Source organism: Haemaphysalis longicornis, unplaced genomic scaffold (genome assembly GCF_048455015.1).
Source record: "Haemaphysalis longicornis isolate Haplotype H1 unplaced genomic scaffold, Haemaphysalis longicornis Haplotype H1 scaffold_4, whole genome shotgun sequence".
NCBI lineage: Eukaryota > Metazoa > Arthropoda > Arachnida > Ixodida > Ixodidae > Haemaphysalis > Haemaphysalis longicornis.
In genome coordinates this window covers 19,728,359-19,741,751 of record NW_027526361.1, presented here as the reverse complement: position 1 = coordinate 19,741,751, position 13,393 = coordinate 19,728,359, and the positions used below count along the sequence as shown (strand labels likewise).

The 13,393-nt window shown below is 46.7% G+C and overlaps 1 protein-coding gene across 6 annotated transcripts in view; it reads left to right on the top strand.

The window, feature by feature from the left end:
• The window catches only part of Dgk (diacyl glycerol kinase 1), a 603,682-nt gene that overhangs the window by 574,885 nt on the left and 15,404 nt on the right, over positions 1–13,393 (top strand). For all 6 annotated transcript variants that reach the window (XM_077706109.1, XM_077706108.1, XM_077706111.1 and 3 more), the window contains 8 exons: positions 1,655–1,741; positions 1,821–1,915; positions 6,215–6,289; positions 8,005–8,090; positions 8,285–8,374; positions 10,718–10,881; positions 12,989–13,053; positions 13,234–13,324. In XM_077706109.1, coding sequence (XP_077562235.1) covers positions 1,655–1,741; positions 1,821–1,915; positions 6,215–6,289; positions 8,005–8,090; positions 8,285–8,374; positions 10,718–10,881; positions 12,989–13,053; positions 13,234–13,324 — 753 coding nt within the window. The remainder of the gene's footprint in view (positions 1–1,654; positions 1,742–1,820; positions 1,916–6,214; positions 6,290–8,004; positions 8,091–8,284; positions 8,375–10,717; positions 10,882–12,988; positions 13,054–13,233; positions 13,325–13,393) is intronic.

Below are 13,393 nucleotides of genomic sequence, written 5' to 3'. Positions count from 1 at the left end.
GCGCTTATGAGGGGCGTGTTCCTGAGCATTCAACCAGAGTTGCTGGATATATTGAACAACTCTGCATGAAGCGGCACAAATGTGACCGCGAATGGCCCTTTTTTTGCTGTATCATTGGTCTCCACGTCGTTCTGGTTACTCGCTGTGGTGACTATTCTTTAGTCCACCGATGGATCACCTCTGAGTCGCGTGGCCTCTTAGGCGAATCATGCGGACTGGTTGACGGAGCTGTACAGACAGAGGACAGGGGAGTGTGGAGGTGGTATATAGGGAGGTGAGGAAGAGAAGAGGAGAATAGCGAAAAGGGAAAATAAACAGCCAGAGCAAAGGAGACAAGGGAAGTATTGTAAGAGCGGTGCAGTGGGGAAGGGATAAGGAAAAAAAGGAAGAGAGTGGCAATCGGGAGGATGCGATGTTAGGGGGAGGGGGAAAATATCCGAGGAAATTAGAATGAGAGAGAGTGGAAAATGGGAGGATGGAGAAGGCTCGAGAAAAGGATATTAAAGGGGGAGTAACGCACAGTAACGCACAGCTCACGCAAAATACGAGATGCATCTGCCTGCCAAATGGCATCAAAACGATATACAGAGCCATCCAGTCGCCATTCACTGACATCAGGTAAATCCGTGCTTTCTTTGAGCACCAAGTTTATTCTCCCCACTAATTTAATAACGTCAAAAACATGAAGTAATTCTAATTTCACAATACGCCATACGAAGATATGTGGTCTTGTGTAAGCCTTGGCTGTGGTTCAGAAGTTTCTCATTGTAAATACAATATTTACCCGGGAGCGTCTTCAGTGTGTACCGCGTTTTGTTTACAAGCATGCTCACATGAAAAATATGGCAAAAATTAGAACTATATTTCCATTCGTCTCTGTCGGGCTTTGCTGGTGGGGTTTCTACATGGCCTGTCATCTCGGTTGCTAACAATACCATCGATATTAAATTGCGCATTGCGTTTTGAGCTTCGTTTTGATCGGTGAACTTGATTTTTTTTTATTTGTTGCGGTTGAATGCTCCTGTGAAACTCGCTTGATCTTGGCAACAACGGGAATTGTATCGGAGTGACGTGTGGCTTCAGGATATGACCTTTTACCCCGCAACTTAACAGCTTAAATTTCGCAGCCTTAGACACAAACAATAAATTCTTGTTTTGGTATTTCAGTTGCCTAACATGCTTTTCTCGCTTTTCACAAGGCTCCGGTGTAGTCCCCGCTGTTAGCAAGGCTTTCTTTAAATTTGTAGTGAATTTTTTTTTCAAAGCCTTTGAATTTTAAAAGACCTCAGAGAAAAAGTGCATTCCGGTTTAAAATGTTTTATGAACACAACAAAAGCTACAGTTAAAAAGCGTTAACTTAAGTTGCATGTCTGCGTTTTACATCTTAAGGTTTTACGTCTGTACTTTACGTCTTGATGTCTTAATACAATTATGCACGAGAGTACAATTCAAAAGCTTACTCTCTTCTTTTTTTCGCGCGTTCTTATGATTAGGCTTCCAACAGGGAATTCATCAATGCCGCCTGCGCCGACAAATCTCGCGAGGCAAATTCAGCTTTTGAGCCTGGCAGCCGGATTGCTTGCGCCAGTTCTTTCATTCGTCATCTGCTGTGATTGCTACAAATCAATTGTTCCTCTTCATTTTACGATTCCAGGAGAGGCAACGAAGCCTCAGCAGTGGCCAGAAGAAGCCGTTGTCCAGGTCAGATTCCAACAAGATTTCCGAGAGCGGTCAAGGCAATGTAAGCAGCGCACATTCCCACGTTCACGTCATCTGAGTGCACGTACGCGTGTGTCTGTAAGTTGGTCCCCCCTGTGCAGGTTTCTGCCATGTCATTCCAAGTTACACCCGTCTCTGGAACCCATCCCCTACTAGTGCTTATCAACCCGAAAAGTGGAGGCCGACAGGGTATGAGGTGAGTGTCCAAGCTCAAGTCACCTCCATCCGTCCCGACGGTGTTCTCATTTGCTACGCTGACGTGCCAAGTTTGCTACTGTACTTTAAAGTAAAAATGCAGTGCATGAATCACGCACAGCGATGTGTTCGCATCCTTTACACACCCCTGCATTAAAGGGACCCTGCGACACTTTCGATAAACAATTTCACTCTTTCCTTCGCGTCTGGAAGCACTGCGAAAGCTACAGTTATCGCCAGCATAGAGCGACACTGCGTGATTTGCTCGTCCCACTAGATACGACTTCTTTTTCTGCTTTGGTTTTGTGGCTTCATTTTTAAAGTTGCTATCGAAAAGCGTTCATTGCTGCAACTGAAGGAAAACCGGCCAACAGCCGCTACACGGCCCCAGTGACGTACTTCGGGCCGTCGAAGAACGTCAACACCGGGAAAGAGAGAAAAATCTTTTGAGCGAGTTTCCAAGTTATCTGATGGGCATGGAGCAGTAATTTTTAGCTGAGGTATTTTGCGACCCCCGAATCTAAGTACTGGGTGTGTTGGGTGACTACGTTTTGCAAGCATTTAAGATTTCAAAAAAAGTTGAAGAAGTGTTGCAGGGTCCCTTTAAGCAAGCGCGCACACACGCGCACACAGACACGCACGCACGCATGCACCGCACGCACTCTCTCACACGCGCGGACACACGCGAACACGCGCACGCACACATCACTTATCAATATTGGGAATGACATACTTGGCGAATGAATGCAGAAAAGAAAGCCTTGATTTTTTATTGACGTCAATGCCTTTTCTTTTCATGTGCCTAACGTCTAGACAGTTTAGTAATGTTTCTTTCAATTTTTGCCGAGTTCGCGCTAAGTTGGAGCTGAGCGGTGATATTTTGATGCGTGAACATAGTTTGCTTCCCTTAGACTCGGGTGTACATAGCCTGGCGAGTAATTGAATGCGAAGTAACAAAAAGTATTTGCATTGGGGTTTTTGGGCGTAACAGAAATACAATTTTCAATCAACGAGGAGGGTTGACCCTGAGAATCTGCTAAAAATAATCACACTGGTCCGCAACTTCTCATGAGTGGCCCACCGCTGTTTCAATAGGGCATTATTTCTGTTCTCTGAGCTGCTAGGAAATGGAGTCGAATTCCGCGCCAGTCATTTGCTACAGAATGGGTTACACCCGGATGTTTGATGGTTAAAAATTCGTGAATTGACTTTTTCATTACTGGTCTTAGGGCGTCGGTTTACGACAGAAAAACTGAGGGACATAATCACCAGGACTACCCGAATGCTCTAAAAAAATATTTCTGATTCAGGCCTTTTCCCTATCTTCGGCCCTCAAAGGTGTCTGCCTTTTACGTTTTATTTGACATCCCGCGCTATGCCTGCATTATGGCGAAGAACGCTAATGCCCTTGCGGGCCAACGCGAGGGGCATATCTCCAACACAGGCCGGATTTGTAATTTTGAAAAGAAAAGCAAGATTTGCACCGTACACATGCGCATCACAGGTGGATCACGTGACCCTGGGAGGGGCGAGCTGGGTACGGAGGTTGCGCATATGAATGCATTTTTATTCGGCGTTAGCGGGAGACGTGAGCGCTTACGCAATTCATTCGTTTTATCTGTAATTCCGCCGATTCGACAACTTGTGTGATTTTTTTTACCTTCTGTTTGGCTCTTGATAGTCTTAGTTGCTTATGTGCCATAAAACACAACTAACAACACATTATATGATTTTTAAGTTGAATTCGTCACATGGCACACATTGGGACATTGCACCTTATAGTATGTCTGCCGTTATTGTCGTATGCATGTTACGACATGTAACTATTTTGTGCTCCCTATTGTCCCTTCACCTGTTTCCCCTGTTTCCTATTACCCTATTTCCCCATTGGGTATTTGAATAAATGAATGAAAATTTTAAAAATGTGTCGGAAAGATAGTAGGCGAAGTGGGAAGGAGGGAAAAGTAGAAAATCAGTATAAAATGAGGGAGTGGGGAAGGGAGTGGAGCGGCAGGAGGACGTCGAGGAGGGAAGAGTAGCAGGGGAGTGACCGTGGAGGGGGTTGCACGAAGAAAAGAAACCCACCCTGTTGTCGGAATCGAACCTGAGTCCGTCGCGTTATGAAGCCGACGTCTATCCGCTTGTGACATTCTGACGCGGTTGAAGAAGTTTGTATTTTTGACTTTGACTTAGGTCGCATAGGAAAAAAGCTTTGCGTTTGAACCATCTTTCTTATTATATGAATGGGGCTTTGATTTTTCTCCGCGCTAGCGTACTCGCAGGACCCGCAAACCAAGAAAACGCGCATTTCTCACACCAATACCACGTTATTTTAAAATGTCGAACACAGTTGTAGATAATCTGGGCCCAGGAATATTGTGCTCCTTACATTTCGAAAATCGGTGTTGCTTCCACCACGGCTGCCGTTTCAAGGTTAGACGCCACCTCACCGTGATCTTACCCGAATAGATACAGAAGAGGGGGGGGAAGCGGTAAACCGATATTGCAGATTAAAGGCACCGAGAGGATTCATTTCTTTTCGTGCAAGCAGCTGTGTGGCAGCGAATAATACTCCGAGAAGGGTAGTGCTTTCTAGCCCGCGCACTCATGACATTTTGACATTGGTAATTGAGATCGAAATGACGATGTCTGTCTCCATGTGGCAACTGTGAATCGCTTCCCAGATGTTTGAGCCGACTAGCATTTTGTATCGCCAGATGCTTGCACGACCGCCGATGCAGGTGCCGCACGATAGCAGTCAATTACGCTGCTGGAAAAGGGGCAACTTTTCCTTGAGTTAGTGGAGAGCGGTCGCGAGAAAAGTTTGCGCTTTCTTTTTTTTTTTTTTTTTTTTGCATATGTATGAATGCAACCATCCCGTGTGATCATGCCCCGTGTTCTTGCTTGTTCGCGCCAAAAGCAAATTTATGCTTTTTTTTTCTGCGGTTATAATAGTAGTTAACTCAAACTTTCTTTTTATGCGTGTGGCGTCGATACGCATTCGCTTGCTTTAGTAATGATACCTCCGGATCATAGCGGTTTATGAAGGCTATTGAGGTGCTCTGCATGATTACTGAATGATACAAAAAATATGGTTGATGCCTCTTTCATAGGAATCGGTAAAACACGAAAGTGAAATGTGCCTTCACATGAACATTTAAATGTTTATTGTGCGTCCATATGAACTTGCACATCGCTATTCATATAACGTCGGTATGTCACCGTCAGGCGCGTGAACGTTAGACACTGGATTGCACGTGCCGGAACATTGCGTAAATCCGACTGAAATCACAGCCCATTCAAAACCATGCGAACAAAACCTAACCGAAACCGAAAGTAGTAGGGGGCGGACTGGGCCTCAATTCACCCGCGTCCCGTGGGCACGAAGACGCTGGCATCGAGGGGCCAACTGTCGGCGCTCATTAGCGTCATGGTGAACGACTTCGCTTCGCCTCTCCTAGACGACAGCACCACCTGAAGAAATAAGGTAGTGGGAAAGATATCAGGCGCGTTCATTGGCCTCCTTGCGCTTAAATTCATAGCGCAGTGGGCATAGCGCTGTGTGCCTCCCGTTGCGGCGAGAGTTCGTGACTCGAATCCGGGCGGAGCCTCGCAATGGAACTTTTTCTGGCGATGTCATTTCCGTGACGGATATGACGCCGGTGAGATCTTGGTGTACCCGGGCATAAAACACTTTCGTGTTAAAAAGGGAAAACAATTATGGGGGCGGCCAAGCGGTTGTTGTGATGCGTAAATACGGAAGCGTTACTTGTACCCTAGTTATGCACTGAGTCTAGTACCGCGGCCTGCTGAATGAACGTTGTTTCGCTGTACCAGGTGTCTTCGCACCTTCCACCGTATCGCGACAGTCACGTACTTCGTCGGCCGTGAACAGTGCGCCGAAAAAGTTGCGCTGGAGCCTGCGCGGCCCTCTTCGCTTTTACACGTATACCTTGTAAAACTTTGCGCATGCGCAGACGTCACCTTACAGCAAGTGCTCATTTTATTTCTGTTTTATTTCTGAGGCACACTCTATAACACAAGTCACAGGCAACGTGAATTTAGTGTGCCATTTATCTCTCATTACTTTTCTGCTCGCATCCGTGTTTTCGCGCCACCAGCCAAGTAGCTCTCTCGCATTGATAAGAAACAACGTAAAGAGGCATTAACTATCACGAGATCAATGGCGCGTTTGAATTATTCGTATGGCTGTGAAGTAAATTAGATCAATGGCGTGTTTGAATTATCCGTATGGCTGTGAAGTAAATTGTTGTGTCCTCTACGTTTTGTTTGTTTGTAGGATATTCAGGAAATTTCAGTACTTGCTGAATCCTCGACAAGTGTACAACCTCGCCAAAGGGGGACCAATTCAAGGGTGAGTGAGCAGTTTTCTTTTGACTTGCAATAAACATTGACCAGCATATTTATCGTTTTCCCAACACAAATTGGAGCAGTTTTAGAATAAAATATAGTTCTTAAAAAGTAGCAAGTATCTGGTATAAAATACACCTTCGAAGAATCCAGTCGCGGAAACAAGTGCCGCCAGGTCAGACAGCAGGATGTATATAAAAACAGTGAGGACACAAAGATATTTTCTGTATTTTATTCAAGACTTTTTTTTAGTCAAAATATTGCAGCATAAACTTTCCCGAGCTTAAACCGTCCTTAATGTCACACGTAAAACGTTTCGTCGCAGACAAGAATTGGGCACATTTAAAACTAAAAAGAATCGCCTAAATTCCAACGGAAAACATGTTATTAGGAAAGGTTGTTATGCAGCAGCTCTCTCTGCATATATGGGCCGCGTTCCTGATACGATGTCAGCCTTTTTTGTGGCTAGACCACCCTGGCTCTACCATCAGGTGACGGACAACAAGCCTCTGGCAAGGCTACATGTCCGAACCTCTGGCCTTCATCAACCTCCGGATGCAGCCCTCCGTGTCCGTCACTGGGCGCCTGCGACGCGGCCACGAGTCATGCAGGCTTTCGTGGACGCCGGGGCACACGACTGCCTCGTAACCACAGCCTTGGCTTGTCCCTTTCACCCAACATCAAACCAGTGCTGCGCCTACGAGACCCTCCGCCCTCTACCAAGCCTGTTGGCAGAACTTACTGCAATTCGGGATGGTCTCCAAGCGCTTGCATCGACAGTATCTACCGGCGTGAAACTGAAAATTTACATGGACTCAACGACAGCGATACGTGATCTGCGTCGCGTTGCGCGTAGCACCAGCATGTCGGCACGTATTCACGCAATCCTGGACACATACCCATGCCCTGTGCGTGTTTTGTGGGCTCGCCGGGATGTGCTTCCTGCCCACATAGCGGCGGATCGCGCCTGTCGCCGTATAGACCCTTCACGGCCGCTACCACTACTTCCGGTGTCCACCCTAGAAGAACTGCTGGTGGAAAAGGAGAACCTCCGCCGCGCCACGCGTGCTTTACTGCCACCGCGTGGAACTGACCTCCCCAGTGGGCTCGGTCGCTGGGAGGAGGTCCTGCTGCGGAGGCTTCGAGTTGGGGTGGCCTTATCCCCAGCAGAGTGCCACGCTTGGCCTGCCCGCTATCACGCACCGTTTGCGGACACCTGTCCCTTTTTACGGTCTCTGCGTCCGAAGCCGACACGAGCCACCTTCTATGGACCTGCCCTGCCCTACAAACCTCTCGCCTGCAACACGTCCGGGGCACAGGGCTCCATCCTGGGAGACCCCCTGATCTACAGCGGTGGATATGGGGCCCTCAGCACCGGTCTCTGCTGATGTTTCTGCGTGAAATAAATGTGATGCTGTATATATAAATGTTATGCCGTAAGGCACACTCTCGCAAAAAAAACGTAGTAATTTCATTATATGAGTAAAATGGGACCCAGAAAAGGGTCACTTGTGTTCTGAATTACAAAACTCTTGCTGCACGATTATGCGCTCAGCGAAATTAGCTTGAACCTTAACGGTACACAAGTTGCACAAATAATGTTCTGATGGTGGCTACTCTTATGTCTAGTTTTTGCCTATCACATGGCTAACCGGAGGTCATCTGTCACGTCTCCTCCTGTTGCGCTTCCTCACATTTTTTTGTCTTAATCCTCTGCAGGCTTCAATTTTTTAAGGACATCACTAACTACCGGGTATTATGCTGCGGAGGTGATGGAACCGTAGGCTGGGTCCTAGACACAATAGGTGAGTGGCAGCGACACTAAAAAGGGGCTGTCGTACCATCTGCGCTAAGACTTCATATTTCGAATTTAAGTTTGGCACTGCCCATGCTCCAAGTGAATGATACACTTTTATCTGGGCTTATCCCCTATTTGAACGACTGTAATTTCGCTGTCAGTCCAACGTGAAAATAGCGCTGCCCTGTTCCGTATCCGCAGACAAGCTGAACTACGCCCAGCTGCCTCCTGTCGGAATCCTTCCCCTCGGCACAGGAAATGACCTGGCTCGGTGTCTGCGGTGGGGTCCAGGTAATTGTCACGTCACATTGTTCGTACCTATTTTCACACGCACCATTCAAGCGCTCAGAATTCTACAACGACACAGTGCTAACATTGCTGTTGTAGGTGGGGATTCGGCAAGCACTTTAACGTCACCATCTTAGTGTGCGCCGTTACGTGGTTAGTGTTCACGCTTCCTTCTGAGCAGAAGTTATGGCCCCACGGTATAAGCTAACGGATTCTACTCTGGTTGAGCGACGTCATTCATCGGTCGTGACAACTTAGCGCTCGCACACTACAGTCACAAGGTGGTGATGATGAGCTATCCATTTTGCCTGTCCCACGCTTTCGCGCCAACGTAGCGTGAGCATGTCCGTTGCTTCACCTGTGGTTCCCTATGATTCGGCCATGTTGTTGAACCTCCCCAGCATTTGGCGTTCGCGCATGGGCTGGCTCCACGGGACGTGGATGCGAGGCCGACAAGACAGTATTTTATAGAGTATGTCACGCAATTCGTGGAAGTGCAAAAGTCAAAGGACTGCCTTCCTGACTTGCTGTAAAGGGGAGAAACCCTGATGGCACTTAAGGAATTTTAAACAACAACGTCAGCATAAGCCAGGCTGGTAGCCGAACGTGTGATTTTGTACATCTTTTATGTGCCCATTGTTATGTAATGTCGAAGACTGGCAATTAAAAAAAAAAGGTGTCTTCACCTGTAGAGGGTGCTTCACTAGATGTACGCTCATATTGATAGACAGTCCACTTTGGGAGAAAAGACGGGACGGTGCTACAAAACATCCAAAAGATTGGTAAAGCGAAATTCTGTAGCAGCATTCTGACACCCAAATTTTTGTTCGTTCTGCTTCGTGGACAGAAAATCCGATAGCGCGTACCCTCCCAGCACCTTCGCCAAGAAGGTGAAGGTAAGCCAACAATCAAAGCCCCTTTCTGAAGGGAAAGACGGTTAAAACCCAAAGCTTTCTCCCTTGCAACCTCAGTCAAAGTCCAAAATTTCAAACTGCCTCGACCGTGTCGGAATGGCGCAGTCGGGTAGACGTCGGCTTCATAACGCGAGGGACCCAATTCGATTACAGCCACAGGAAGCGTTTTTTTTTTTTTTTAATGCAGAGCATTTCAGTAACTCACGATGTCACCCGCGTTGACGTCCGTCGTAGTCCGCACCGTCGTTGTCCGCACCCCTCCCCCTACACTATATAAAAAAAACTATCCGGCGCCAGGTTTCGATCCCTCGACCCTGCGGGCGGAACGCAATGTACATGGTGCTCTACCCACTGCGCCACAAAGCCGACACAGAATGGGAGGCTACGAGCGCGCCTTATATCCTTGACTCATTCAAACTACGTCAAGAAGCTGCTGATACAACGCATTCCCTACCACCAACTCCCCAAACACTAAACGTTAACGCAATACACCCACCCCCTATGCGACGCATTTACTCGAGTCCCCCTCGCGGGGAGATGGGACCACCAAAAACAACGCGTTGTGGACTGCGCAGTAAGGTGCCGGCACGTGCGAGAACCGCTCGCGCTGTTCGTTCCAGGCAGGGGGCGCGCGAGCACTGCGAAGGCGGGAAATTTGAACTGCTTTGGACAAACCTCCGTTCAATTCATCAAGAGAGAAGTGAGACAGGGAGGCGAAGAGCGTGATGGGTAGTAGCAGTAAGCGGATAACGGTGCCACAGGCCGTTATGGCGAATCACTGCTCTGCATTTACGACAGCTTTCACGTTGAGTGGAACGGCTTTAATTTTTTTAGGCGCTTGATGTGCCTTCGCTTATCATCATCATCGTCTGGTAAAACCCATTTTGTACAGTTATCGTTCCTGGGATGCGTTTTACTCCGGACAGCGATGCCATCAGTAAAGCATAGGAAGCTTCGCTTTAAAAGCAACTTCCAGAAACGTAAGTTCCACAAGTAGCTTTGTAGAACTAGAATAAATCTTAGAGATAGTAAAACATGAAAACGTAATGGCCTCTCAATCATTGTCTAGGTCCTGAAAAAATTCCCGTTTTGCTGTTCTCTTAATGAGGCAGCCGCGGTGGATCTACAACCATCGATGGCACAATGTTAAAACCTGCCGCTGATAATCACAACGCGAGGAAAGCATGAGTTGCCCTAGAATTCTAGCTCTGAACACATTTTTACGCGCGTTAAAAAAAAGCCACGTATCAGGTTGTCATGTTAGAGCGACACTGGTCGGCCGTATGCGTAAAGAACGTCCGAACGTCTAGCACTGGTAGCATGGTTTACACATGTCAACATTATTCAGCGCAAAAGAAACCTTGAGCACAGTTGAGGCTGAGCACAAGTACATGAGTGAGCGTCTCAACGTTTTATTTTTTCACCTCCACAGGCTACGAAAATGAGAGTCTGGAAAAGATCCTGCAGAAGGTGGAAAAGTCAACGACTGTCATGATGGACCGCTGGAAGATTGACATCAGCAACACGGCCAATTCAGACGAGCGGGGTGATCCCATCCCCTGCAACATCTTCAACAACTACTTCTCCATAGGCGTCGTGAGTGGCTTTCTTACCAGGGCTGTGTGCAGATTGTGTTTTTTTTTTCTCAGTTAATGCTACGTTTTAGAAATAGCTTCAAATCAACGTGAACAGTTTCTAATTGAAGCAAATACTTTGCGATTGCTAGTACAAAAGCTGTAACTTACAATCGTTTATGGAAGTTTGAGTAAGAAGCACACAAAACTTAGCCTGAACCTAAAAACTTTGTAAAATATCTCCATAGCATAAAAATTACAGCAACAAAGATGAATAAGCAGGCTTTTATCTTAACTGCCATTTTGGAGATAGCTGAATGCTATGAGGTGCAATATTGTGGTATTAGCCGAGGTCCTCATTTTGGTCTTCCATCCTTACTTTTTTATTGTCTTTATTCTATTCCTGTTATTGGTATGTTTAATGCTGTTCTGACAAACCATAATTACCAGACTTCCCCTTGAAAAACAAGCAGGAAAAAGCAACAAACATCAGTATCACGCGCTTCAATTTTCATTCCATTTTTGGGCATTCATGTAAGACTCAAGATACTGCGCCAGGCTTTTAAAACCTCACCGGTGCGCTCTGAAATTATTCCCACAGGCGCACTGATGTGACTCTCCCCTTGCAATCCTTTGCAGATGGGATCAGTTTTTTCTGAAACCTATCGCTTTTATACATTGAACATCTGAGCCACACGCATGCAGGCTACACGAAAATTCGATGATCGGACCGCTACGGGCGTGAATTCACGTGTAATATTTTTGCCGTAAGGGCTCAAAGTTCGATATAGCTGGTGCCTAGTTCAATGTGGGGAACTTTTTTGCGCGTTTTTAGTGGAGCAGTTAATGTAGTTAATGCAGTGGGTAATTCCCTGTAGAGAAGGTTATAAAACCAAGGTTTCACGAAGTTCCATCCAGCATCTATTCGTATTTTTGAACTTTGAAACTAGAATAATTTGAAAATATTCGAAGGTTTCAAATTGTCCTGCTCAATTCGATCCTAAATCAAATATTATAGCATTCAGTTCGATATTCTAAGTTTCGAATATTTGGCACGCACTTGCTTACTGCTCATCTCTAACAGCCTACTGCTCAAGCTACTATCTATGGCTGAGGCGTTGTCGAGAGTGCAACATACCAGCAGAATTCTCCTATGCGTATCGGCATGAGGAATGCTCTCTATGTACGCAACCGATGCGCTGGTTAGTTGTGCTAGTCGCAATTTTGTAGCGAGAGCTACGATGACCGTATTCTCGCCGTTTCGCTGTGGCCGGTGGCCGCACCGCGAGCTGAGCGGTTGCCTGCGCCGCTCGCCGCGCCATGTGACATGACGTCAGAGGAGGAGCCAGTGAAACCGCGTTGCAGCAACAGGGGAGGAGGCAGCGTTGCATCGTATATATAGAAGGGGCGGCTTAATGGGGTTAGTTGTCAGATATGGAAAGTGAGTCGGAGAGACTGAAAGAAGCCAGGCCTCGTCGTCGGAACGAAACCAAGAGGAGGCAGCGAGCCGAGAAGGACGGAGGAAGAACGAGCCGCACGCCTCGAGAAGCATCGTAACCGTACAGATAACCAAGCTAAACAGTAACATTAACAGTACCTCTCGCCACGCACACTCAGGCATAACTGAGTTAAGCCACAGCAATTTTTTTTTCCCTGTTAACCTCATCTCTTCCCCTTTCACATTTCTTGGACGCACAGGGGCTGACTCTGCATAGTGCTTCTGCGCGCAATGCCCCCGTTTAAAACCAAAGACAACTATTTTATTATGTCAAGAAGAAATAAAAACACTCGTGATATTGAAGATAGGTGCGACTTAAATAACTCTCCGGGTGGTCCAGATTAATCCGGAGTCCCCCACAATGGCACGCTATAAGCATAGCCCAGGTGTTGCACCGCCGCGATAACTCCAACCAAAAGACAACTCATTTGGCTTACAGCCATGAAGAACCAATTCTTGTGCGCAGTTACATCTTTTAGAGGTCACTAATGTAGATTTGTTGGGTCGCAGTACACATCAGTAGCGTTATTCTTGCGCTTAGTTATTGAGCAACCCCAACAAATTTCAGTGACAAAAGCATCGTCAATCTATGAATTCAGCCCTAATTGCTTCTCATTTTCTTGCTGTGCAGGATGCGTCGATAGCGATCAAGTTTCACTTGGAAAGAGAGAAACACCCCGAAAAGTTCAACAGCAGGTACGTCCGGGAAAAAAACAACATTTATTATTCATTGTAGGAATTACGTTGTAGTTCGCACTTACATGATGTCTTACATGATGCAAAGACCAATGCCGTGGAAGCAGAAAATTTAGCTTCGTCAAATAACCATACCACTGCGCTCCGATGTCAAGCCCTTTCTTGTTTTTGCCTCGGCAGGATGAAAAACAAGATGTGGTACTTCGAGTTTGCCACATCCGAGACGTTCTTCGCCACATGTAAAAACCTCCATGACGATGTCGATATTATGGTAAGCACACTTGCTTTTTTTGTCTCAAGGCAAGTGATCATATCTTCCAATGGCACCGTGAAAATTAAA